Here is a 25,730-nt window from a genome sequence, read left to right as displayed (position 1 = left end):
CACCTTGCCAAACAATATTCACTAATGTGGCTCGGTCGGCTGACTGGCTGACGTCATGGGTGGAATGACAAGGCAGCTAGAGTCGCTGCAGTATTGGAGACTCATCATGGCCGAGTGCATTAGATCATTCTGTGTCAGTTCATTCAAACCAATGAATGGATTAGCATTTTTACGGCATGGCTCTGCAGGGGTCTGTATGTCTGCCTGTCTGTCTGTGTGTCCGAAGCTAATCTCACAAACCGTTGGATCGATCAGTGCCAAATGTCTCAATGTCTTGAATACGCATGATTTTGTTTTTGTTTACTCTTATATTCTTATATTATAGCATATACAAAACAAAACAGTTTACTGTTTAGGGACTGGTGTGAAACTGACCTGTTGGTGTAGACAGCACATTCTTCAGGTTTTATGGTAAGGCATTCACTGTACTTCCCCAGGGCTTCCTGGTATTGGCCTTTCTTCACAAAGTCATTTCCTTCCTTTTTAAAAGATGTGAAACGAACTTCTGCTCTCTTCGCTGCAAGACAGAAAATGTAAAGAAAGAAAAGCAGAACAAAAGAGTATTTACTTGAAAGCATTCGTATAATGTTGTCATAGTAAGTAGCCTTGCCGAGCCATGAGGCCATAAATACGATTGTGAGATTAACTCACAGCTGAATCGATACTACCACGGTTTCCCTATAAAAACCCATCGCACAAGCCAAGGTTCCTGATTCTCTCCCTTTATAAAGTAGGAGAGTTTAAACTGTGCAATTTAATGCAAGGTTAGCTCGACTTGCGGTGTGACAGTCAAGTCAGCGATCCTTCACTGTGAAGAGTGAAGGCTAATCAATTTGCCCTGTCCTGGGAGAGGGGGAGAAAATACTGCCTGCAGCTCCCTTGTTCCATTAGCCAGAGTTTAAAAATAACAGCTGCAGTGTGGCCTTTACAGCAGGTTGGAGGGAAACTGCTTTGTCAGGAAACCATGGAGATGGAGAGGTGCTTTATTCTTAACATCAGCCTACAGCAGGTACCTCATTTCCATCTCATATAAAGGGACGAGAGACACTGTACAGTAGCTAGAGAGAGATAGAGAGAGATGATGTAAGCGTGTGTGTGTGTGTGTGTGTGTGTGTGTGTGTGTGTGTGTGTGTGTGTGTGTGTGTGTGTGTGTGTGTGTGTGTGTGTGTGTGTGTGTGTGTGTGTGTGACTGTGTGTGTGTGTGTGTGCGTGCGTGCGTGTAGTCAGTGTACAGTATAATTGCTCAGCATTAGAGCCTATGAAGCCTGAAGGTCATTTCAGCCTCCATGATAAGAACAATGTGAAAGAAAGCTTTGTTGAACTTTGTACCAAAGGTACTTATAATACGCCCTTTGGTTAACGTGGCGTTTAGCTCCGCCTGAGAATGACATGTTGTGCATGCTAGTAAAAAGGTTTAATACGACTTGATTCAATATGGGTGCAGGAAGTAATGCGTACATTTCACACTAAGCATGACACATTTGAACCATAGACTCATTGAAAACACACGCACTTGCTTCTGGTGACTGTTATTATCCTATTATAGTGCTATTATAATGCATGTGTTGTAATTACAGGCTTTAGTTCCGACGTGTCGGACCAACGCATGTCGGGAGCGACGGGTGATTTCCGCATTTCGACCGACATCATCGACCGACATCATCGATCGTCATCGACTGACATCGACCGACATCGATCGACATCGACATCTATCGACATCGATCGACATCGACTGACATCGACCGACATCGATCGCCATTGATCGACATCGATCGACATCAATGTCATCATCGATCGACATCATCGATCGACATCATCGATCGACATCATCGATCGACATCGACTGACATCGACATTGACCGACATCGATCGACATCGATCGACATCGACATCTATCGACATCGATCGACATCGATATCGATCAACATCGATCGACATCGATGTGGTTAGCAGGACCTTGTAGTCAAGATCCTGGCTGAAACGGGGAGCCAGTGTGTGGGATGCCATCCATCTCTAGTTTTAGTTTTTCCCCCTTTACTCAGAAGGCACACTGTCCCAACCAGTCCAGAAAACAGAGGTGAAACATAATTGTAAGTTGTAAATTACTTTTTTCTTTTCTAAATTTAAAGTAAAGTCAAAGTCAAAGTCGTACGATTAGTCACAGACGTTACCGCAGTGAAATTTGTTCTCCGCATTTGACCCATCTCTTGGAACGGTGAGCCGCAGCGTGCGCCGCGCTCGGGAATCATTCGTTGATTTGACCCCCAATCCAACCCATTGATTCTGAGTGCCAAGCAGGGAGGCATTGGGTCCCATTTTACAGTCTTTGGTATGACCCGGCCGGGGATCGAACCCCGACCTCCCAGTTTCAGGGCGGACACTCTAACCACAAGGCCACTGTCTTCAATCATTTCACCCGTTTTCTCCCCAATTTAGTTGTTATGCCAATTCATTCCTACCAGTGCTTACCGCAGCTTTAGTTGCTCGGCCAAGCCATTCACGCTGCGGTGGTGGACAGGTACTCTACCATTGCGCCTTTATTTTATTTATTTTATTTATTTTTAAATGTTTTTTTTTGTGGCTTTCGCCTTTATTTTATTTTTTTATGGAGGGATGGGGAGAGAGATGGGGGGGGGAAGACATGCAGTAAAGGCCGTCGGGATCGGGAGTCGAACCCGCGGCACACTGCCAGACTGGATTGCCAGCCAAGGTGCCTGGACCACTGAGCCATGGCCCAGTTTATTTTATTTCTTTAGATGAGAGTACTAATAAAGAAATATGTCATTTTTAATTTACTAATTGATTAAAAAAAACAAGGTTAAAATGACCCCAGAAGGACCCCTTTAATTTTTACATGCTGTGATGCCCATACTGTGACATCCGTCCCAGCACAGCATTTCACTGTCAACATTTAAAAACAATAACCGATCTACAAACGCACAACGCATCATGTCTCATCATCATATGTATGTACCATACATATGTACCAAGATGCCCCCTGTATGTCTGTCCTGAACGGACGGTCCGTTCATTGAGTTCAATGGACCCCGTCCATTGACACCATCTGGTCCACACTATTAAAACAATACAAGGTGCGACATAACGTTGTCTTTCTTGATTCATCGTACAATTAAGTATATATGGCTTGAACACACCTGCGTCACTAGCAGCCTTCTCTGCACGGGCTTGCAGGGCCTCTTCGCTGAGCGGCTCCTCTCGACGGTGCTGCTGAGCCGACAGAGGAACTAGAGGAATGTCCGGCAGCTTCTCTCTCCAATCAGGACCGTCCTGCTCTATCAGCTGCCTTGTGATCCTGAGAGACGTCAGAGGGGAGAACGTGGTGATGCATGAGGACAGACACAACAATATTCACTTCAACGCACACACCGATACAGACCTGTTTACAGACAAAAAGTGAGATGATGTCCCAGCAAAAAAGGAACAGCTAACAAAAGCTGGACAAGCACCAGCACGTCATTTTTGCCATTTATTGCTGATTCTGAAGTGTGCCGAATGTTCCAACATGTTCATACGATACGTGCAAGGCAGCAGGACCAGACGCCATTGTAGCAAGGATGTTCAGAACATGTGCAACACAGCAAATGGAGTTTTCACAGATATGTTCAACCAATTCCTCCTTGAGGGTAGAATATCCTGATGTTTCAAATCAGCAACAATAATTCCAGTGCAGAAAGAAAAAAGCAAGGTAACTAGTTGGTTTAAATGACAGGCAACCCGTAGCACTCACCCCCAGTAGCACTCACCCCCATAGTGATTAGTGGCTGTACATGCCTTGAGAAGTTGAGAGCATGTCAAAGATCTGATCAACTGCAGGTTGCCACCCACCCTAGACCCCATTAATATGACAACAAAACAGATCCAGAGACACAACACGACACACTGCCCACTACACACCTGGAGAAAAGGATTATAGATCCAGATAGATTACAGCTCAGCATTCAACACCATAGTCTCCTCCAGACACCAAGCTTATAAACCTAGGACTCAACCCCCAGCCTGTGCAGCTGATATGTCCAAACGATGGCAGGTAGTAAGGAGGGGCTCTAACACCTCTGCTCCCTGACCATCAACACAGGACAGGAGTCCCCCAGGGCTGCGTTCTGAGCCTCACACGTTCATGACCATGCACACCTCCTGTGTTTAAGTTCCCTGGTGACATGACAATGATGAGACATCCTCCTGGAGGAAGGTAGAGAATTTGACACAATGGTGTCAGAACAACCTGGTAACAATACTCTCACTAGAAGCTCATAAGGGAAACTGCACCCACAAAGCTGGGTTGAAAACATAGAGGTAAAGTCAGTGATGTATCACGGCCACAAAGGACAGGCATAAACGGCACTTCCGCATACTCTGCATACTCTGGTCTATGACTTGGCAAGTCAGTGTAGTGATGTATCATTTCCACAAAGAGGTGTAAATTGCGCTTTCGCATACTCTGCATACTTACAGGTCTATGGGCACAAGTGTGCTCTTCTCAATTGTAATAAGATGTACCTGTACACAAGATGTGACAATAAAGGAACCTTGAACCCAGAACATAGAGGTATATTGTTAATTGAGGCCTATAAATCCCTCATAGTCCCTGGCACATGTTGCGAGAGCCATAAATAGCTCCTAGCTGGAGCTGGAGCCGCCAGCCTAAGCTGTTGTGTTAACTAACCACTAATTAGTCATGGACTGTGCTGTCCTGGACAGTGCACTTGGTTTGATTGTTAGTTGGGGCAAATATGATGGTTTTAGTTGGTGAATGCAGGGACAATCAAACGGTTTAACGCATTAGTAATTTAACATTTTGCTAAAAGTTAAATGAACAACAAGAAAAGACAGTTGGACAGACCAACCTGCTTAAAGCTCAGAAGAATAAAGCCTAATCTATGCTGAAGATAACTGATTTACGAGCCATTGTAAATGCATTATTTCTGGTGGTAAGCAATACTGCCATGTAATTAAGCTTAAAGGGATATTTCACTTTAAAAAAACTTTTGGTCATTTTATCATCTACTCAGGCTTATGTGAACACCCCAAACGTTTTTTAAGTTACTTGATTCAGTAATTAGATATTAGATATTAAATTTAGCTGCCCTGCCCCTTCCTATGCAAACCCATTATGACTTCAAAATCCATTTTAACCATGATAGATTAATCGAAAACACCCAACCTTTTTTATGGTGACTGATAGTGTCCTTCCAATACGTGAGGGGCCGTGCTTTTTAATTTACTGTTCTTATTTGTTTTTAATAATTATTTTGGAAAATAACCTCCTCCAGGAGGAGGCCGGAAGAGACATAAACATCAAAAATAATTATTAAAAATAATTAAAAACAGTAAATTAAAAACCATGGTCCCCTCACGTATTGGAAGGACACTATCAGTCACCAGAAAAAAGGTCAGGTATTTTCGATGAATCTATCTTGGTTAAAATGGAGTTTGAATTTACAATGGGTTTGTATAAGAAAGGGGCGGGGCAGCTAAAATGAATATCAAATATCTAAATACTGAATCCAGCAACTTAAAAACTGTCTGCGATGTTCACATAAGCCTGAGTAGACGATAAAATGACGTTTTTTTTAAAGTGAAATATCCCTTTAACTTAGACTTAACACAAAAACATTCAAAGGCATGCACTAATAACACCTGTGAAGTTCTTTTCTTTCTATCTGAACTCTGGAATGTGGATTTGAATGATAAAGTCTGTCCTTTCAGCCATCTGTGTCTCTGTGACGTCACCTCCGTGACCTGCACTGCGAAGCTGCGGCTGTGGCGAGGTGAAAGTTGAAAGGTGAATGATAATACCTGTTGACGCTGTCGTTTGCTGACTGGATACTCGAATCTATCTGCAGGACGGTCTTGTAATCCACGTAGGCCTTGCTGTAACGTTCCAGCGACTCGTAAGCCATGGCTCGACGGAGGAGGGGCTTGATAGAGAAGGGCTGCAGTTCCAGGGCTCTGGACAGTAATTATAGACATAATGAGAGGGGTTAAGGATCAGGCCTGCTATACGTAGACAGTCGCGTCTGTGTACGGATTGCTGGAGGGCAAGTACATGGGCATGGGTACATATCCATGCCCATGTATGGCTTTGCGGAAACACACAAACAGTATGGTTGTTTTCCCTGATGAAGGCTGTGGGACAGCTACGTGTGTGTTGTATCACTGACACTGTCACCATGGACTACTTTTAATGTATTTCTATCATGAAATAGAAATAAGATAATAAAGGCTTAGTTTTAAAACATTTTCACCAGAACAGTGCCTTGTCTTTATCCATTGTTGTAACAACCAAACCCAACCAACCAAAGAGCACCGTCATTACACTTTTTTGGGACTTCCGAGCACTCCAGAACATTCCCCCCACACAGTGTATTTCACCACAAACCCAAATACTCCTTTGTTTACGTTTACCAAAAGTGTGGCTAAAAATAAGTCAAACGTCAACATTCTAAACTTCAGACTAAAAGGTATATCTCAGAAAGTGTCCTTGAATTGCAATCAGGTATATGTATCATGTATGATAAACAAACGACTAAAAGTCTCATAAGTCTCCCCACTAGTTCTCTTCTGAATACCGTAGTACATGTGCAGTACAGTGGTGGAATAGGGTGGATTGCTGTGGGCAGATGGAACACATGTGGGCACATGTTCTCATGAGAAGGCTCTCATGTTCAAGACATCTCTAAGAAGAGAATACTGTCCAGCACTCACAGAACTGTCCTTGTATCACAATGCTGACAAAGGGTATACGCCAAAACGTGTACGTTGTGCTGTCTGCTCTGCAGCATACCATGCCAATTATAAAATAATAAAGTGCCTTAAAGGACAGTTCCATGAGTGCTGGTATTCTCTTCTTGGAGATTTCTTGAAAAGTTACTTTGACGAATTGGAGTCGTGCGTGCTTCCTTGATTTAAGGCTCTCATGTTCTCACGAGAAAGCATTCTGTCAAGGACCTCAAGTGAGGTTTCACACCCCTTCTACCTTTTTACACATAATGTGAAGAACCTTGACTTTGAGACAATGACTTTGTATTTATTTGAAATTGAATTGAAAAATATAGCTTCCCTATTCTGGGCATGTCATAATAGCGGAACACCCTGCAAAAATGTTATGAACATTCAGCGGAAATAAAAGATCTACAATCTCACAATGCGTCACATTGCTGACGTGTTTCAAGCGTGTAGATGGGCTATTTCCGCTATTTGAAATTCAGCGAAGTAATTTGCTAATTAAATAATGTGGACAAAGGAATAAAACTAGTGATACTATATAATGTATGTTGGGTGTGAGAGTCTCACCTTGTGCAGTCCTGTATACATTCCTGGCTGTTCCCATCTTTCAAGTAACAGGCCGCCCTGTTAGAATACAGAACACCTAGATCCTCTGGACTGTCAATGCCTATGGAGAGAGAAAGAAACATAGAGGATTCACACCTCAACAATAGCAAGGATGAAAATAAATCTTAGTGTGCAAAAATGGCAGATGTGTTGTGATTTTGCAGAACGCCTATTTTCGCTATTTTTAAAGAATTACGAAAGAAAAAATTGATTAAATCGATTAGATTGATTAACTTTTTCACACAGACACAAAGGAGCTCTGAAGAAAGGCCACAGGGTCAAGTGTTGTCTCACAGCATGGCAAAGCCAAAGCTCTCGCATGTTAGAAACCTTTTATGTTGTTGTTCGGATTATGTCTAAAGCTGGTTGTTAAATCTGTAGTGCTGTGACACATGGTGCAAAAGTGAGGCAAAACCATCATTTGGAACATGATGCTTGTCTGTCATTTCAGTAATGTTTTATAATGGTGTGTGTGTGTGTGTGTGTGTGTGTACGTACGTGTGTGTGTGTGTGTGTGTTGCCGCAATGACTCCATGACAGGATCATCAGAGCCATTTGTTTTAATGCGTCACCATTTCCTGATTCATTTTCAAATTAAAAGATACCATCCTCCTTGGACTTAAGGCCAACCAGTCTTTCACGGTTGCATCACTTCAGTAGTACTGTATATTCTCTCTCTCGCACACACGTGTACGCGCTCGCGCACACGCACACGCACACACACACACACACACACACACACACACACACACACACACACACACACACACACACACACACACACACACACACCATAAATGTATGGAGTGAGTTCATATCCAGTAGAGTTATGGCTGTGGAGAGCTGTGGAGAGTAATTCTTTACACTTACAAACAAGGAACATAAAAAAGACAGGTGGTAGCTCTGCTGATGTCCAAACTATTTAATCACTTTTTCTTTTTATTATATTCACAGATATTCTTCTGCCAGACACTGGTGATATTTATAGCCTGTAGTGGTGGTGCTTACTCAGTTATGTGCTAATTTAAAATCACAAGGCTTTATTCTTCACAACATTGCTGTTGCATTATATTACCCGGCTTCATTGCCACAATGTGGGCCAGTTGTTCCCCATAAATGCAGGCCAGCATGGAGGATTGTGGGTGATTATATTCAAAGAGACCCTTCTACATACAGTATACGTACCACTGTCAACAGTAATCTGTCACCATGCTCTGCCTACCAAACTGTGTCTTTGTCCATAATCTGATCTGATGTGATGAAGTGCCACTCTGAGCTGACTATAGTTCATGTAGGTGTAGGTACAGGATATGCCCATGTAATCTGGACTACCAGAATGATATTGATAGGGCAATTAGTTGGACTACCCTGATGAAGGTTAGGGTTACAGAAAAGGGTGCCCATGTCAAATTTGTCAATGAACTGTTTATGACCTTGTATTTAGTGACAGAGACATAGGCCACTAGTATTGGTCTGTGTGATTGCGTGTGTGTGTGTGTGTGTGTGTGTGTGTGCGTGCGTGCGTGCGTGCGTGCGTGCGTGCGTGCGTGCGTGCGTGCGTGCGTGCGCATGAGCGAGTGTGTATTGGAGCTTTTCTACTGCATGGTACCGCCGGCTATACTCGACTCTATTATACTCAGTAAACTCTACTCGCTTTTGGTACTACGTACTTCGTTTTCCACTGCAGATAGTAGCCCTTCAATGCAGCTGGTGGTCATAGTGACATCCTAACCATATGCGTATAGGAGAGCACTATACTTCACTGGAACATCGATGGAGGTGATACCAAAAACGTACTAGGTACCTATAGTTGATTGCGACTGTAGGTCGCAGATTACTATGAAAACCTGCAAAACCTGTCCGTCAGTCAGTCAGGCTGTCACTAGGTGTGACGGACTGACAACCATATATGGAGGCTTCCTCTTCGATGTCTCCCTTTTGACTGATACCTGTCCATTCAAACTCGGGCCCGCTCCAAAGTTATTAGCACAGCTCTCAAAATCGGACAAAAGCGGAAGTAGAGCATTCTTCCGGATGCTTTAAAATGCCACTGAGCAACTTTCATTGAAATGAATAGCTGGGGGCGGAGGGGTAGGCGGAACAGTGTCACGCCAATAAAGCTCCTTTTAATTGAACTGAATTGGAAAACCAAAAAGGCGAACCAACAAGTCGAGTCAGGCCAGTACAATGCAGTTGAAAAGTGGCATACTGCCTGTATGTGATGAGTAATGAGCACATTTAAAGTAGCTACTCAGTGAGATGAACAACTGTGGATGTTGTCTGGACTCTTTCAAGCACACCAGAGCAGCAGAGCAGGCAATGATAGCATGATGACAGGCCAACACTGTACTGGCTGATTAGGGAGGGAGAGAGGGATGGACAGAGAGAGGTAGGGGAAGGCTGACCAGCAGCACTTACTCACTCTCTATTACTCACACACTCTCTCTGTCACTCTCTCTCTCTTTGTGAGATTTACAACTGCGGTCCCACAGATTCAATTTCACAGTGAGTGGTTAGAAGTCATGTGACCTGGAGAGACCTGAGCTGAGAGGCTTAACTCCAGGCCCAGGCTAAAACAGAAACCTCCTGTGATGTGACGCATCACTCCACCACCTCTAGGTACAGAGTCATTATGTATTATGTATATCTACCTATAGCCAAAACATCTTAATTTTAACACCTGAGTCTTTTAATGAGTCATTTTAGGCTATGCCACAATAATACATGGGTTAGAAGCCAGCGATGGACTCTGTGCTGTAATAAAGCAATATGAAACTAAATGTAATGCAATGTAATGTTTTACAATGGAATTACAAAGGCTGCTGATGGTCCATAAAGAAATATAGTTCATTCATTGATTAAATCAAATCAAATCATAGTTTGCTGTACTTTTAAACCTACATTAAACCTGAAATGTATATAATATAAGAGAGTGTTTAGTAGCCATGTAACAACAAGACATAAAATCCCACCTGAATCTGTGCAGCCTGCTATGGCTAGTGAGTATTTCTCCAGTGCGTCACCAAACTGTCCATTCTTAAAAAGCAGGTTTCCCTCATTCTTTAGCCGGGCCAGTGGCGGGGGTAGGGCTCCGCAAGGAGCATCAAGGTTGACATTTCCTCCTCCGTTGCTACAGGAAGGAGCACCCTTAGAGCTGCCACTTTGATCTGCCTGGACCGACGCCGCTGAACCCCTTTTGCTCGTTCCATTGGCCGCCTTGGCCGGAGAGTCCTGCCCTACTTTGTACTTGTCCGAAATGCCTCCCTTGGTCCTCCTGTGTCCGTGGGAGTTGTTGGTTTCACTGTGAGGGCCCCCTTCCCCTCTGCTATGGGGCTTTTTCTGAGCGTTCCCCATATCTCCCCTCTCAGCAGGAGCAACCGCGCTCTCCTCCCCTCCCACAGGCAGGCTGGGTTCAACCGGACAAGCTGGAAAGGGAGGGAGAAACAGAGAGAGAGAGACAGAGAGAGAGACAGAAACAGAGAGAGAGAGAGAGAGAGAGAGAGAGAGAGAGGAGAGAGAGAAGACACACCCACAATACGCAGTCAGCGGTTACATCAGAGTGGGGGAGGGCTGGGTACACAGTGCTACACACAAGGCAGAGCCACTTGAAAGGGGAGTTCCAGGAAGCAACCACTCAGCAGTGAATGATGGAAACGCTGGGTGGGGGTGGGGGCCTGGGTAAAGAACACACAGAGATACACACGCTACCAAACGTCATGTTACCCACTACCCAGAGGAAACGCTGGGTGGGGGTGGGGGCCTGGGTAAAGAACACACAGAGATACACACGCTACCAAACGTCATGTTACCCACTACCCAGAGGAACTAGGGGATTCCTCCCTGGGTAAAGAACACACAGAGATACACACGCTACCAAACGTCATGTTACCCACTACCCAGAGGAACTAGGGGATTCCTCCCTGGCTAGAAATGTGTTGCACAAAACGAATCCCTCCGTTTCTCAAAGGCCACATTTCAATGTTCTGGACACATTATTAGCAATGAGTGATTTTGCAGGCAGATTAGAGGGCAAATCCTTTGCCAGCGGGTTCTGAATCAGCCTGAGAACCGGCACAGACATGCAATGTTGTGGTATTAACTGAATGAGAAATGCCATGCATGCTCCCAGGGTGACCAGATGTCCCCCTTTGCGTGGGACAGTCCCTCATTTCCAAGACGTCCCACAAATTGAGACCCTGTCCCACATTGTAACTGGCAGGCATCAGTGTTCACATGCCCTAATAGTTAGTCCCCTAATAGTTGGGTTTCTGTTGTAAAGCTCTCTCATTGTCTCTTTTCCTGCAAGATGTGTCTTTAAGCCTGTTAAAATAGCATGAGAAATATCCCCTAGGCTACAGTACCAAGACGGCGATACCACCCATGGCCAAAATGTGCAAAATGTGAAATGTAAAACAAAATTTGAGACACCAGAGGGGTTTAACAAAATTATAGGAAATATTATAGGCCTATGGTCAAATATGACATCAAGGCATAAGTTGCTGATAACCCTGTCTTGTTTCCCCGTTATAAATGTCCCACACAACGACAAAAGAATAATTTGGTTCTGGTCACAGCTCAATATGTCAAATCTAGCCAGATAAATACTTAATATATATACTTTTCTTTAGTAGGCAGTCTTGTCTGGGATATTAGCCTGGGATGCATCGATTTTGGAACACAGGCCAGGCTTTCCTCCGAGGTGGAAAGTCTGGTGATGCGAGTTTACTGGAATATATACTGTGTACACATGCACGCACGCACGCACGCACGCAGGCTATCACACAGGTATTATCGTTTTATGTTTACTATATGACTATGAAATATACACTCACTGTACAGTACACATTATAGACTTATATGTTTGATATCTGCCATGGACGAGAGACAGTGATCTTCTTCCTCATTTGTATTTCCTTTTTGAGTGCACACCTTACATTTCATATTGTTGTCTTGTTTTCTGACTTTTCCCTTTGTTTCTTTCTCTATTCTCATGACAAAATGTTGTAACTGAAAATCATTGTGAGCTAATTTACCACTTAAAGGGGAATTCCACTCATTTTCAACATTTTACTATGTCATTAATATACCTTAGAGCTGTTGTGTGGAAATAATAAAAAAGTCCCCCCATTATGTGTTTCCTATAACTGAAAAAAATCATTAACATGGTGAAACACACCATCACTGCTACAAAGACACATTGGGTCACTTGGTGCATAAATATACGCATTCTTAACAAAGACTGTGTCTTTACAGCCTAATTGTAAATAACTCTAAGCAGTTTACTCTTCTGTGTGTCACCACAGTATTGCACGTCTCAACTTACAGTTTGTCCTGTGCACAGTCAGTGTGTCAACTGTCTATAAAGTAACAACTGACGTATATACACGTGTCCATGTTCATACCAGATCCATCAACATCTTGATGACATCATCAACAGCTCTAAGGTATATTAATGACATACTGACATAGTAAAATGTTGAAAACGAGTGGTATTCCCCTTTAAGAGCAATTTTCAATTATCTTTAATGGAAGGATACAGAAAAAGAGATTAGGATCACCTGCACGTATCAAGGATATATTGAAGGATGTTAATCATGGAGTGGTTCAGATAAACTCACCCGTCTGTTCATCCTCCTCTTCTTCATCCTCCTCTTCTTCATCTACCTCTTGTATGAGGATCTTCTTGCCTTTGGTCTGCAACTGTGGTTGACCTTCTCTTATCTTCTTACCAACTTCAGTCAGAAGTTTCTAAAAGGCAAAATAACAAAATCAAAAATGATGTGGTCATCTTATTTGTCCCAGACTCATGCTGCTTTTAGAGGGTCTAAAATGTTTGTGCACGTGGGTCATTCACAAAAGTTCAAATTAAATTCTTATTAATAATACAGTTTATGGGGGTGGATAGAACTGTCTGTATGTGTTTTTATGTTTTATTTGTCAATTGCTAATAGTGGGCTCATTACTCAATCGCTACAGCAGAACATTAATACTAGTCATCAACCAAATGCAATAGATTTGGGATATGATTTGTAAATCTGTCCTTTATACTGTCCTGACTTGACTACAAAACAGGATCATTCTAAACTATAGCAGATCTTGGATAGATCTGCAGCAAATGTATATTCTCCAATTAATGTGCTTATGGAAATATGATGTGCATACTGCTATGACAACTGAATTTCCCTCAGGATAAGTGTCTGTCTATCTATCTACCTACCACTTAAATTATACTTAGTTTACACGTAACACATTGCAGAATGTTCACCCCAGAATGGGTTAAACTCAATAATATCCATACCCTTCATCTCAGGGAAATACACACAGTGACATCTACTGGGCAAATGGGCCATTGAAAAAAGAGGTACTATGCACTGTGTGTTCACTGCAGCATACAATTGGTTGCTGACATTAATCTAGCATGTAATTTCTGGGCCAAAGTTTGAGGTTTAAGCATTTACAGTAGCTGCAGTATTCTGTGGCTCTTCACGGAGCACAAGTCTTAGGTCCTCAGCGGCCTTCTGGAGGTTTCCCAAGTTCTCCTGAAGGTGGGCACGACGTAGCAGGGCTGATGAGGAGACAGAAACCAGTATAAATACCACAAATTTCTACTGGACAGTAAAGTCTCCATTGTAATCTGTACAAATGCATTGCAGTGCTGCAGAAGAGATACGAAGTAGTTTGTTAACATGAAATGAAGCCTCATATTATTATTATTATCAATTATGTCCTGTAAATATTACAAACATGATATTTCTTTGTACATGCATTACCCTTAGCTACAGTATTATATTATCATCATGCGTTATGTTCATGAACATCAGGAATTAACCAACATCCCACCTTTCACATTGCCTGGTTCTAGCTCCAATACAGTCTGGCAGTCTTTCAGGGCATTGGGCCAGTGTTTCAATTTAATCTCAGCCTGGGCTCTGTTGTTGTAAGCCACGACATTTGGTATAATGGATATACTCCTGTAATGGAAGAGCAGTAAAGAAACAACGGCGTTAATGAATGTAAACATGCACTAAGGGTTACCAATACCACCATGTGAATTAAATCTGACCTAGATGTGCATAGTAATGATCAAATAAATACCAGGCATGAGGCCAATACTATTCCTGTCAGAGGATGATAATTCATTGAATCTAATACACCCAGGGGCAAAAAGGGTTTTCGTCTTCATATTGTCTAATTATTTCATTCTTATAAAAACATTTAAATTGATAAATATTTGTACAACCCTTTAAATTGTGTATCATGCTCAGATGGTGGGGGAACCCTTCAACTATGACATAAGAGTCAAATCGGTGTGAATAAAGTTGTTGTTACATGAGTTTGAACAGCTTTAGGCTAGTGTAAAGGATCTACCTGGAATAATATGCAATTGCCTCCTCGTAGTCACGGGCTCTGAAAGCATCGTTGCCTTTGTCCTTTTCATGATTTGCTAGAAAGAGCTTCTCCTGCTGAGTGAGCACTGCATGCAAAGTTAGAAACATTATGTCTCTCTTACACGAAAAGAGAACTTAAACCAGTGACAAACAAATTATAACTTCTAACGATAAAATATCTTACACGTTGCATTGACTTTGGATTTGATTTTATGATGGCCAGAGTTTTTGATGGTAGGAGGATCATTATTTGTATCGCTCCGATCAATTTTTTCACATTCATTTTCAACGTCAAATCTGGAAGAAAAGAACAAAGGTCATGATTATGTAATGATAATAATATTACAAATTCCAGATGAACTGAAGTAACAAAAAGGTCTAACTTGTCCCATTCTTGGTAGTTGCGAGGGAGGACCTTCTTTGAGGAGGTATTTCTTTGTGAAACTGGATTCTGAAGTGGAAATCAGAATAGGCTATATTTTTAAGAATGTATTTAATATAACAAGCAGGTGTACTGTAATTTAGTCAGTGTTGTTCATTACCTGAGTGAGCGGAACAGAGCAATTGGAGCCCCGTACAGGAGGCACGTTTTCATTCACCACATCATGAAACACTGACTGCTGTTTTAGAGATGATTCAATCCCTTTGGTTTCTTCTTGCCACATCTATGAACAGTAAAAAGGAATAATAAATACAAGGCTATGTTTATCCTAGGGGGCTATACACTGTATACAGCCTAACAGTGGTACACAACCACAAAAAACTAATTTATAATCATCCAAAATTGCTGTCCACCATTACTGCTACAAATAATGCACTATAATGTATAATAGCTACCTTCAGGTCATCAATGATTTGGCTCCATTCCTCTTTAGGGAGGCTGGCTGCTGTGGCCACTGGATTGTCCTTTCTGAGAGCTCGGCTCTTGGGGTCCAATTTTTGCAGGCGATTCTCACAGAACTGGATCAGATCGGGGTAAATACCCTCATCTCCAGACCTTTGATACATTCACAAAATCCATCTTTCAGACATGTATCATGTATGTATAGCCTAGTTGCTTTGGATGATGAAAATAAATGCAATACATTATTGAGTTGATGGATGGGTGGCTATAGGCGAAATAAAGATGTTTTCAGTATTATTCCCTCTGCAGACGACATAATTACAAACAATGTAAGTAACTCTTACCTCAGCACTGTCAATATATTCTCCAGGTATTTAACATCAGCGCAATGTGCAATGTAGTTGTAGTCCAAATGCTCCACTGGAATCTTCTCATGGCGACTGAAATTGGCTGATAAGGTTGCCTCTTCATTTAGAAGAGAGGAGCATGTTTTAGCTGACATCATGGCAGGATTGTAGCTAGCTTGTCGATATGGAAGTGTCCAGGTGAAATCTGCGTTGATTACGAGCTGGCAAAGTTATGGCTAGCCGGCCGGATAACACATGTTACGCGTTTAAATCGAAGTTTATTTTAATTAACAATAACGCAGCAAATGAGCGGAAAATGACTAGGCCTACACATTATCCTAATCCTTCTCTTAACCATAGATATCAAGTAACTTTTACCCGTGTGACTGCAGCCTACAGGCTACCAAAGAAGACAATGGGTTGCTAGGGTTACTACACACCAAACCCAAACGCAGCAGTACTTTCGCCCCCTACAACTTTATTGACTACAATAATAGACACACACAAAGAAAGAAAGAAAAAAGGAAGAAAAACATTAAATGAAAGGGACAAGTATTTAAACCGTGCCACTTCATAGATGATTAATAATATTCACATGTCATGCTAAAAGCTAAATAATCGTCAGTGCATAACAAATATGTTATTAACATGATTTCACGCCTTACCATTCCTTTTTTTATTATTGTAAAGTCTTGCACTTAAGTGTCACTGACTCTCATTTTTGACAATGTTTTTGATATTACCGAAACCTTTATTATTTAATCAAATATGCAACTATATATTTTCCAGCTACACGCTTTGATCTCGCCGCAAAGCGGGTACATATGGGCGATAGTTCCAAACATTGCTCCTATGGATGGAACTATTCCATTGAGATAGAATGAGCACTTCCGCATTCCATTGTTACAATGAGAGTCAACGGGAGTGTCATTACTCTCTTTTATACTACTCTGGGTCTAACACTGCGCACTTATTGTGTGCGTGTGTGCGTGTGTGCGTGTGTGTGTGTGTGTGTGTGTGTGTGTGTGTGTGTGTGAATAATTAGGTGACGCACTGCTCTGCTGCTACGGAAACCACAACCAGCTGGCGGAAACATGTGACACCTAAAATAGGCTCCAAATTTGAACGCTTGTTATTGTGGGACACAGAGAGCGCTCACTCAGCTACACACAGACAGGGAGTGAATGGACAATGAATGCTCACGACTCCTAGCAGAGGCCTACAACTATTCGGATTTCGGGCCGGATGCATGAAGTTTAGCGGCTGGTTTATTTTATATTACAGTAAGTATTGTTACTTTTATGACAAACGTGTTTTCTCTGCACCACATGACGGTGTTTAGAGAACAAGTCGTGTTTTCTAGTAAGTAGTGTAATAGTGCTAGGCTAACTCAAACCATTCAGCGTGCCTGCTACTGATTCCCTATCAGAATACGCCTTTATTATACAAGCCACCCCACGTATTTTTGTAGACTGACTATATTATTATTATTATTATTATTATTATTATTATTATTATACATCGTTTCCTAAACAACGCCATAGAAGCATAAGCATTATATAGTTGCTATTTGAGCTTTGATTTAACCACAAGCCCATGGTATTCTTTGCCAAAAGAACAGAATATACAAGTACTGTGTAGATCAGTAGGATACTTTATCTGGCAGTCTGGAAAGCGACGCCGTCATACTACAAAGTATAAATCCAGTGTTTTGGCGGCCACAGCTGAGTTTTGAGCGGGTTGCCACAAAGCTTACATAGCAACAGCGATGAACAGAACAGTTAACCTCACACAGCTGACATGTATTTGTTTGTTTCCTACCAGATGCGCGTGATTGCAATTTGATTGCAAGCAACACTTTTGTCCACTGAAAATAAATGACAACTGATTAGTACTACCGCACTTATCCGTCCGCCCCCCCCCTCTCCATTTTTCTAAAACATATGTTTTCGGTGTATATCTGTATGTCTTTAAATGTTCTGATGAATTGAGAATGGAGGACCCTGATGTAGACAAGTCTTTAGCTCTGGTCCATAGCTCTAATGCGTTGCATTTCGCATTAGAGCTATGGACCAGAGCTAACAGTCTTAGTGCCTTTTCTGGTTTTATCCTCTTAGCAGATTTGGTATTGACCTGTACTTTAGTTGAACTGTACCCATTCTACAAACTGTTATTAAATTAACATTCTCAATCAAGACCACAATTTCCACAAAGGTATCATTTTATGCTCCATGGCCACATGCCTGCCGCATCAAATGTTGAACGTCAGACGGCGGCACATTGATTGGCAGTGGCACCCAGTTGGTAGTTGATGATTGAAATTCTTTAGGAATAATCCATTTGAGATGTATTCCTAGACATAATACAATGTTAAAAAAAGTAAAGAACGGAAAACATTAGACTACAACCAAATTATCCAAACAATAACATATCAATAACAATAATAATATCCATTTACAAAACAAGTAAACAAACAAAGAACAAACAAAACAACAGAACACAAGTCAAGCAAGCATAAGGCATGGATCATTAATCCGGAAAGATCCGTCATGAATGTCATGATAGTATACAGACTATTTAGAGTGATTCTAAAGGTTAAGTGTTAAATTATAAATACAAAGTTACTTAGAAATGACGTGGTAACATTATCTCAGTGACTAACATGTCAATAACTTTCTCTTTTTTTTATATATATATCTTTCCTTGCAGGATATTTTACACAATCTACCTTGTGAGTGTATCAGAGGAAAATGGATTGCACTCCTGACAATGTTTACCTTCAGAGCTGTAAAGACCAACAAATCTCCTTTTATAAACTATCATTGATAGACAGTGGCTACTGTGAATCTTTTCACAGCCCAAGGACAGCCAGTGTCGACAAGTGCAACCCACGTAGGCCTATATCCTGCTTTTCAGATGAGTGTGATGAAACGCCTAAAGAGAACATCTCGTTGCAACGACATCAGTGCAGCACCATGTCTGTCACACCGAAGAAGGAGAGAACCAAAGAGTCTGGTAGATCTTCAGACAAAGACTTCAGGAGGGAATACCAGACATTGTCAATTGGCTGGTGTGAAACCCCTAAAGTATATAAGAAAGATGTCTCGTTACGACGTAGGCTTCTTGCGGGCGAATCAGCCACAAGTGTCAAAACCGACAACACAAGAACTTCCAGTAAAATTAATGATTTGTCTATCAGCATCATGTCAGAGCCGTCATTCAGTACATTCTTTGACTTTCCAGACACTGTAGTATTTGGAGCTCTGGCTTCAAGCACTTTAAAAGTGGAGCCAGATCAGCCCCTTTCTGGTGGAAAACGACGCATGTTCTTCTCTCAGACAAGGACCTCTACTTCTGCAGATGGTACTGCTGATTTTGCAAGTTTCGAGAGGCCTGTTTTGGTCACGGACACAGTCCACAATAAAAGCATCATCTCGGACCTCACTACCGGGTTGCCTGAGATGCCAATTTTGAGTAACTTCCTGTCTGCCTTGGCTGAGGAAAACTCTCAAACCCCTGTCAACCAAAGAGTGTCCAGTCATACAAGTGTGTTGATCACACCATCGTCCACACCTACTATTAAATACCAGAGGTAGGTGCATTTTAATATTGCATATTTCAAAAATAATGTCAAGTCAAATTACTTAAAATTAAAAAAAAATCACACGTGTGAAGTGAGGGGTGCTCTTATCGTCACATTCCGACCAATCACAATTGGCATCTTCAATTTTCTGCCCTCACTTTTTGAGGGCCCTCCTATATACAGGTTTAATGTTTGTTTTAAAAACGCCATTGACAATGAAGGGAACATTTACGCCATCTTGTCCCTAACTCAAACATTAAATCCCATTAACAATAAAGAGAATGTAATGTTTGTTTTACATCATCATTACATCACCTAATCATAGCATGATAAGAGCGCCCCTCACTTCACACGGGTGTGATTGTTATCCTCAATATGTACTTTGCTCAGCCAATCAAATCATTGCTAAAATTCACCCAAACAGACAAAGCTGGCAGTGGGCATAGGAGGGGACTAGCCCCTCCTATGCCAAATTCTTTATTTGCAAACATCTTTGGTATAGGGGGGGCTTAGTGGGGGACCCGAGTCACCAAACTGTAAAGGGTTTAAGTGATTAAATATACAATGCCAGGGTTATTGACTGACTACCAACCAACCCATCGCAGGTCGGAGAGTGAGGACAGCGGTTTCGGTTCCCTGCCCACTGACAAATCCCAGGACTCATCGTTGGACCATGACGGCTCATTCCAGGAACTCCTACCATCTTACAGGAGCTGTGAAACCAGCCAGCGGCGTTCCCACCTGCAGCGTCAGCGGAGGCTCTCCACGCTTCGAGAGGGTGGCTCCCAGTCTGAGGAGCACGGCAGGAAGTCAACCAGCCCAGTGTGTACCAAAAATGACCTGCCACAAGGCAAACATCAGCGCTTCCTTCAACACCAGAGCCTCTCTAAAGAGAATGAGGTGTTTGTTTTTGACAATGCCACTCCATGCAGAGCTACTTCCATCAACCTCAGTGACATCGTGACCCCCCTTCGTGCCACATCTGACAAGCAAGATGATTTTACTCCCCTTTGGACACCTGCATCCAAGCTAAACACAACACCTCGCAACACAGCTTTCCATGCCCATCAGGATGATTTTACTCCCCTCTGGACACCTGCATCCAAGCTAAACACAACACCTCTCAACACAGCCTTCCATGCCCATCAGGATGATTTGACTCCCCTTTGGACACCTGCATCCAAGCTGACACGACACGATAACACAACACCTCTCAACACAGCCCCCCATGCAGACTCAGACTATGCGACCCCTCTTAGCATTACCACACTCAAGCTAGAAAACCTTTCTCTGACCCCGGCCCTACAGCTGGTCCACGCTATATGTCAGCAGAGGGCCAGGAGACTGACGGTCCAGATCCCAAGCATGGAAGAGGAGCTGAGGTCAGCCATGACATTGGCTGAGACCCCGGTGTCATTCAGGACCACTATGCCGCTGGCGGGCCTCATTGGCAGGAAGATGGGCCTTGGGAAGGTAGATGTCCTGACAGAACTGAAGAGCAGGAACCTCAGACATATCCTGTCTGTCATACTCGGTCATCTGTCCCCAAAGGATATCTACAGGTTAGTAGGTTATTATAGTTAAAGAAAACTACAATTGAAAAAAACATTTTCGTTAACTGAACTAAATAAAAACTATAATAAAAAACAAACCAATTGAAACTGTATTGTGTTTACAAAACTAACAAATGAACTGAAACTATAGACAAAATGCCCTTAGTTCTCGTTACCAACAGTAACTCAATATATTTTTTTAAATGGTATCTTTTGTTGAGTTTTTTTATTACACATTAGGCCTACTTGCAGTCTACAGTGCACCTGATAAATATTAAATAACATTAAATAACAATAAGTATGAAAAAATAAAAGAAAATGGAACTAATATAAACTGCAAACCCGCTCTAAAAAAAAACTAACTAAAACTTACTGAATTACTGTAAACAAATTTCAAAACAAACTTAAACTAATAAATCACACTTGAGCGGCTATTCCTACTCCAAACAGACATACATAGGGACACGGGACCAACCATTGGAGCAGTGTGCACTGCTCAAAAATCCAAAACTATTATAACCTTGCAGGTGAGAAGTTGATGACCCTCAGTGTATTTGAAAACATCATCACAGTTTACCATATTTCAAGCCAACGATTCACAAAGTGAATAACGTGCTTCTAAGTTATTATGAATGGAGGTCAGTAATTGAATTAATTCGATTGCAAAGGTGTGTTCAGAGGCCATACACATTCAGTTCTAAGTATTCATGTCTTCCTTGTTTTTTCTTTTTTTACAGGTTCGGTCAGGTGTGCAAAAGTTGGAATGAGATGATCTTGCAAGACAGCCAGGCCAGCTGCAGGAGAAGATGTTACCTGGAAGCAAAGGCTGATATGGAGGTACCACAACATTTTGCATTAGTCAGTGTTTATAAGGGATTGAATCATGTGAAACACTGTAGCAGTGTGGTTGATGTTTAGCACTTCATGTCAGTGAATATCAAGTCCAATGGTGGACTGTGGCTTTTTTTCCTTTTGACCACAGTGTGGTGGTTTAACTGTAATTCAGTAATGCCATCCTGATCTTCACGGATTGTCTCCTGCGTCTGTTTAAATGGAGAAAGCTTTTAAATGAACTCCTCCAAAATGTGTGTTTTTGTTCCATGTACAGCTTGGTGGTGCTGCTGTCCCTGATGCAGAGACCAGACTGGCCCTTCTGAGGAGACAGGTTCTTGCATCCGTTCAGGCGAGAGCCACCAAAACCCCAACCTATTGCACTCCGCAGTCAGCAAAAGTAATTTTAACTCCGGTGCAGCGCTGCGCGTCAGATCCTGGCAGCAGCTGTAAGCGGGAGAAGTTCATACAGGTAAGTTGATGAATGACATTGACCATATTGAAAGTATAAAATAATGGTTAAAGTCGTTACACGGATGCATTCCCAGTTTTAATGGGTTAAGAAAGAAGGGAAATTCCAATTGTCATAGCAGTTATTGTCTTTGGTCTTTTTCTTTTTTAAATCTATACTGTACAATGTCTTTTCCTTTGAACCAGGTAGCCAAAACCCTCTTCAAGGACGAGCATCTCAAGCAATGTCCACGATGCCAGCATCCAGCAAGGTGTCACTCAGTGAAAAAAGAGGGTGTGTGCAGCAGAGCCGACTGCAGTTTCCAGTTTTGCACAGACTGCATGTGTGATTTTCACGGGTCAAAAGAGTGCTACAGCAGATCCGGCTATCGCAGCCAGAGCAAAAAGGACAGACTTCTTCCAGGAAGCGCTCGCAGCAAACGGAACGTCAGGAGGCTTTGAACAGGTGGATTGTGAATTTCTTTGGGATACATTTCACATGGAACGTTATTGCACTGGTTTTGCTACCAAATGTCACGGCACTTTTTCATTACATTGTAGTTTGTGTGTTTTTAATTGTGGATCTTGAAGCAGCCTCACCAGCACATATGCAATCAAAGACAATGAATTTGGCTGTCGAGTTCTCCCCTTTCAAAATGTTTTTCATAAACTGTCTGATGTTCATTGCTCAATGCTCACTGTTGTTGATCTAGATGTTATTTTTGATAGCATAGTGCTCAAGATGGCTATTAACACCAATAATAGTCAAGTCTGAGATTTTATACCAGTTGAGTGCCACATTTTTGGCATAATTTTGTAGTGTGAATTTTGCACTTTCTTTTTTTTTTTCTTTTTTTTAAATAAACATTTTATATACGTATCCATGTTTTCTTTTCGTGTCATTGTAGATTTATTGATAGTAGGTAGTTGGGAAATGTTGAGGGAGAAAAGGGGAGTGGCATGCAGCAAAGGACTGCTGGTCAGGCTAATACATTAGAGCCTAGGTGCCCGGAAGGCTAGGCCAGGGGTCGGCAACCTTGGGCATGGGTGCCAACATTGGCACAGGGGAGGGTGATCACTGGCACACTGGCATTTTAAAATTAAGTATTGAAAAAGATTAGGTCAGTTAAATGAAGTCTCCTCACATCTATATACAAATTACATCCTGCACAATGCACATAATTCTATAGTGATTCAAACTCCTAACTGAGTGGGGAGGGAGTTTGCATGGAGATAGTTGGTTCGAGTCTAATCATTTATTACATCTTGATGTGACAGAATACGTTTCTGAAGAAGAAATAAAGGTCGTTTTGTATAGCCCATGGACAATCAAAATCAGTTGCAAATATTTGATTAGGACAGGGGACCTTAGTATAATTGCCTTATTTGAATCTGAATCCAACATAAACATGTTTGTTTGTTTAATTTGATTCCAGCAAACAAATGTGCTATTTTTTTCCTTTTTGTTCAGAATTGAAATGTAGTTATATCATGCAGTCATAGTTTTATCCTGTATAGTTTGACGGAAAAGTGTGACGTAGTTTTATCATGTGGTTTTATCCCGTAGTTATATCATTAGTTTTATCATGTCATAGTTTTATCCTGTAGTTTTATCATGTCATAGTTTTATCCTGTAGTTTTATCATGTGGTTTTATCCCGTAGTTATATCATTAGTTTTATCATGTCATAGTTTTATCCTGTAGTTTTAGTTTTATCATGTGGTTTTATCATGCAGTCATAGTTTTATCCTGTACAGTTTTATCATGTAGTCATAGTTTTATCCTGTAGTTTTATCCTGTAGTTTTATCATGTCATAGTTTTATGACAGGATATGTCTCAAATCCTCAAGAATTATGAAAAACGGTATGCTATAGTATTCCGTCTGAGACTCGGAGTGATTTTCGTCTAATATATAGTGTCACGGGGCAGCCCGTGCCCTATACACAGACAATGATTGGGGGACATTGCATAAACTTTACTACGGCTGCTTCCAATGAATTATCAATCAGCCGGCTTGGAAGTGGCGGGTCAAGTGTTAACTTGTATGTTCTATTTATTGATACTGTAACTGAAATGCATTGCTGAAGTATACTACTAATGGTTTGAAATGTATTTATTGATTTGAAGTTGAAGTGATTAGTCACACCTCCCCGCTGCAGTGGCATTCCTGTTGATTGGGAAGGTGCCAAGTGCTGCAGAGGAGGATGGGTGTTTGATTCGAGAGCAATCTTATTTAAAACAAAACTATAGTTTGTGTATGAATGGACGTCCGGAATTTCATGTTTAAGTTAATGTTAAAACCTTCAGTAATGGTGTGTTAACTCATTGGCCTTTGTATGCTTATGGTGAGTTAATTGAATTGCCAATTTGCTGTGATATGTTTTGGTATGTCTCACTCCTATAAGAGGGAGCCTGCAGCTGATGTGTGGGAGTTAGACCTTGGTTGACACACAGGTAACAGCCTAAGTGAGAGCTGCCAGGGACCTTTGGAAAGTAAGGGTATGGCCTGTTACAGCTTCTCCTTGTTTTAGGTGTGTCAGTAGTGTTGTCTTCAAGTGTGTTTATGTTTGTACATCTGTTATGTTGGCCAAATCTTGTTTTTCGTCATTGTCTTTGCCGAGGCCGCACTGTATCCTAATCTGCACTGGACTGGAAAGGTGAATTAAAAACCCTAAAAGGGCATTCTTGGACTCTTCTGTCTTTTTGGAGCCTTGGCCGGTTGGCCAACTTCACATATAGGATAAACTCTAATATATAGGATAAAACTCTAATAAAACTATAGGATAAAACTATAGGATCCATCCTGGAGGCTAATCTTTCCGGTGATAAAATGGCCACCAACTTATTCAAAAAAGTCAACCAAAGAACAAGATTCCTTTACAGGATCTCCTCACTGGTCAACAGACCTTGAAGACCTTAACAGGAGCCCTCGTACAAGGTTTCTTTGACTATGCATGCACCTCCTGGTACCACAGCACCTCAAAGGCCCTTAAAACTAGGCTCCAGACTTCCCAAAACAAACTGGTCAGGCTCCTACTTGGCCTCACCCCCCCGAACCCACCTCACCCCTGCCCACTTTGACAGGCTGGAATGGCTTATTGGCAAGATGCTGGAGTACAGCATCTTGCAATGGGTCTGGTCCACAAGATTCGATACACCACCAAGATACCCATGTACCTGTACCTGCAAATATTTGATTAGGACAGGGGACCTTAGTATAATTGCCTTATTTGAATCTGAATCCAACATAAAAAACATGTTTTTGTTTGTTTAATTTGATTCCAGCAAACACAAATTTGCTATTTTCTTCCTTTTTTTGTTCAGAATTGAAATGTAGTCATAGTTTTATCATGTAGTTTTATCATGCAGTCATAGTTTTA

General features: G+C 41.8%; 2 protein-coding genes across 2 annotated transcripts in view; one reads left to right on the top strand and one right to left on the bottom strand.

Annotated features, from left to right (window-relative positions):
- LOC306925537 (sperm-associated antigen 1-like) overlaps positions 1 to 16,364 on the bottom strand; it is a 73,971-nt gene extending 57,607 nt beyond the window's left edge. The window contains exons 1-14 of the mRNA XM_079504419.1: positions 15,930 to 16,364; positions 15,579 to 15,738; positions 15,284 to 15,406; positions 15,125 to 15,192; positions 14,926 to 15,038; positions 14,722 to 14,827; positions 14,194 to 14,324; positions 13,812 to 13,918; positions 12,972 to 13,101; positions 10,326 to 10,778; positions 7,315 to 7,414; positions 5,818 to 5,970; positions 3,156 to 3,313; positions 376 to 517 (exon numbers count right to left, since the gene is read on the bottom strand). Of these exons, the coding sequence (XP_079360545.1) occupies positions 376 to 517; positions 3,156 to 3,313; positions 5,818 to 5,970; positions 7,315 to 7,414; positions 10,326 to 10,778; positions 12,972 to 13,101; positions 13,812 to 13,918; positions 14,194 to 14,324; positions 14,722 to 14,827; positions 14,926 to 15,038; positions 15,125 to 15,192; positions 15,284 to 15,406; positions 15,579 to 15,738; positions 15,930 to 16,090 (2,105 nt within the window). The 5' untranslated portion in view covers positions 16,091 to 16,364. The remainder of the gene's footprint in view (positions 1 to 375; positions 518 to 3,155; positions 3,314 to 5,817; positions 5,971 to 7,314; positions 7,415 to 10,325; positions 10,779 to 12,971; positions 13,102 to 13,811; positions 13,919 to 14,193; positions 14,325 to 14,721; positions 14,828 to 14,925; positions 15,039 to 15,124; positions 15,193 to 15,283; positions 15,407 to 15,578; positions 15,739 to 15,929) is intronic.
- A 669-nt stretch (positions 16,365 to 17,033) lies between these two features.
- On the top strand, positions 17,034 to 23,237 carry fbxo43 (F-box protein 43). Its single transcript, XM_079504420.1, has 6 exons — positions 17,034 to 17,215; positions 18,642 to 19,524; positions 20,121 to 21,077; positions 21,806 to 21,905; positions 22,177 to 22,371; positions 22,557 to 23,237. The coding sequence occupies exons 2-6, from the start codon at positions 18,683 to 18,685 to the stop codon at positions 22,809 to 22,811; spliced, it is 2,349 nt and encodes a 782-aa protein (XP_079360546.1). The 5' UTR covers positions 17,034 to 17,215; positions 18,642 to 18,682; the 3' UTR covers positions 22,812 to 23,237.
- The last annotated feature ends 2,493 nt before the right edge of the window (positions 23,238 to 25,730 follow it).

The sequence above is a fragment of the Electrona antarctica genome (assembly GCF_951216825.1).
Source record: "Electrona antarctica genome assembly, chromosome: 6".
Lineage (NCBI taxonomy): Eukaryota > Metazoa > Chordata > Actinopteri > Myctophiformes > Myctophidae > Electrona > Electrona antarctica.
Note: the sequence above shows the minus strand (reverse complement) of the source record. Positions and strands in the feature narration are given on the sequence as shown.

Coding starts and splice junctions, on each gene's coding strand:
- fbxo43 (XM_079504420.1), top strand. CDS start 18,683: ATGGATTGCACTCCTGACAATGTTTACCTTCAGAGCTGTAAAGACCAA. Junction 21,078..21,805: donor TCCCCAAAGGATATCTACAG/GTTAGTAGGTTA, acceptor CTTTTTTTACAG/GTTCGGTCAGGTGTGCAAAA. Junction 21,906..22,176: donor AAGCAAAGGCTGATATGGAG/GTACCACAACAT, acceptor TTCCATGTACAG/CTTGGTGGTGCTGCTGTCCC.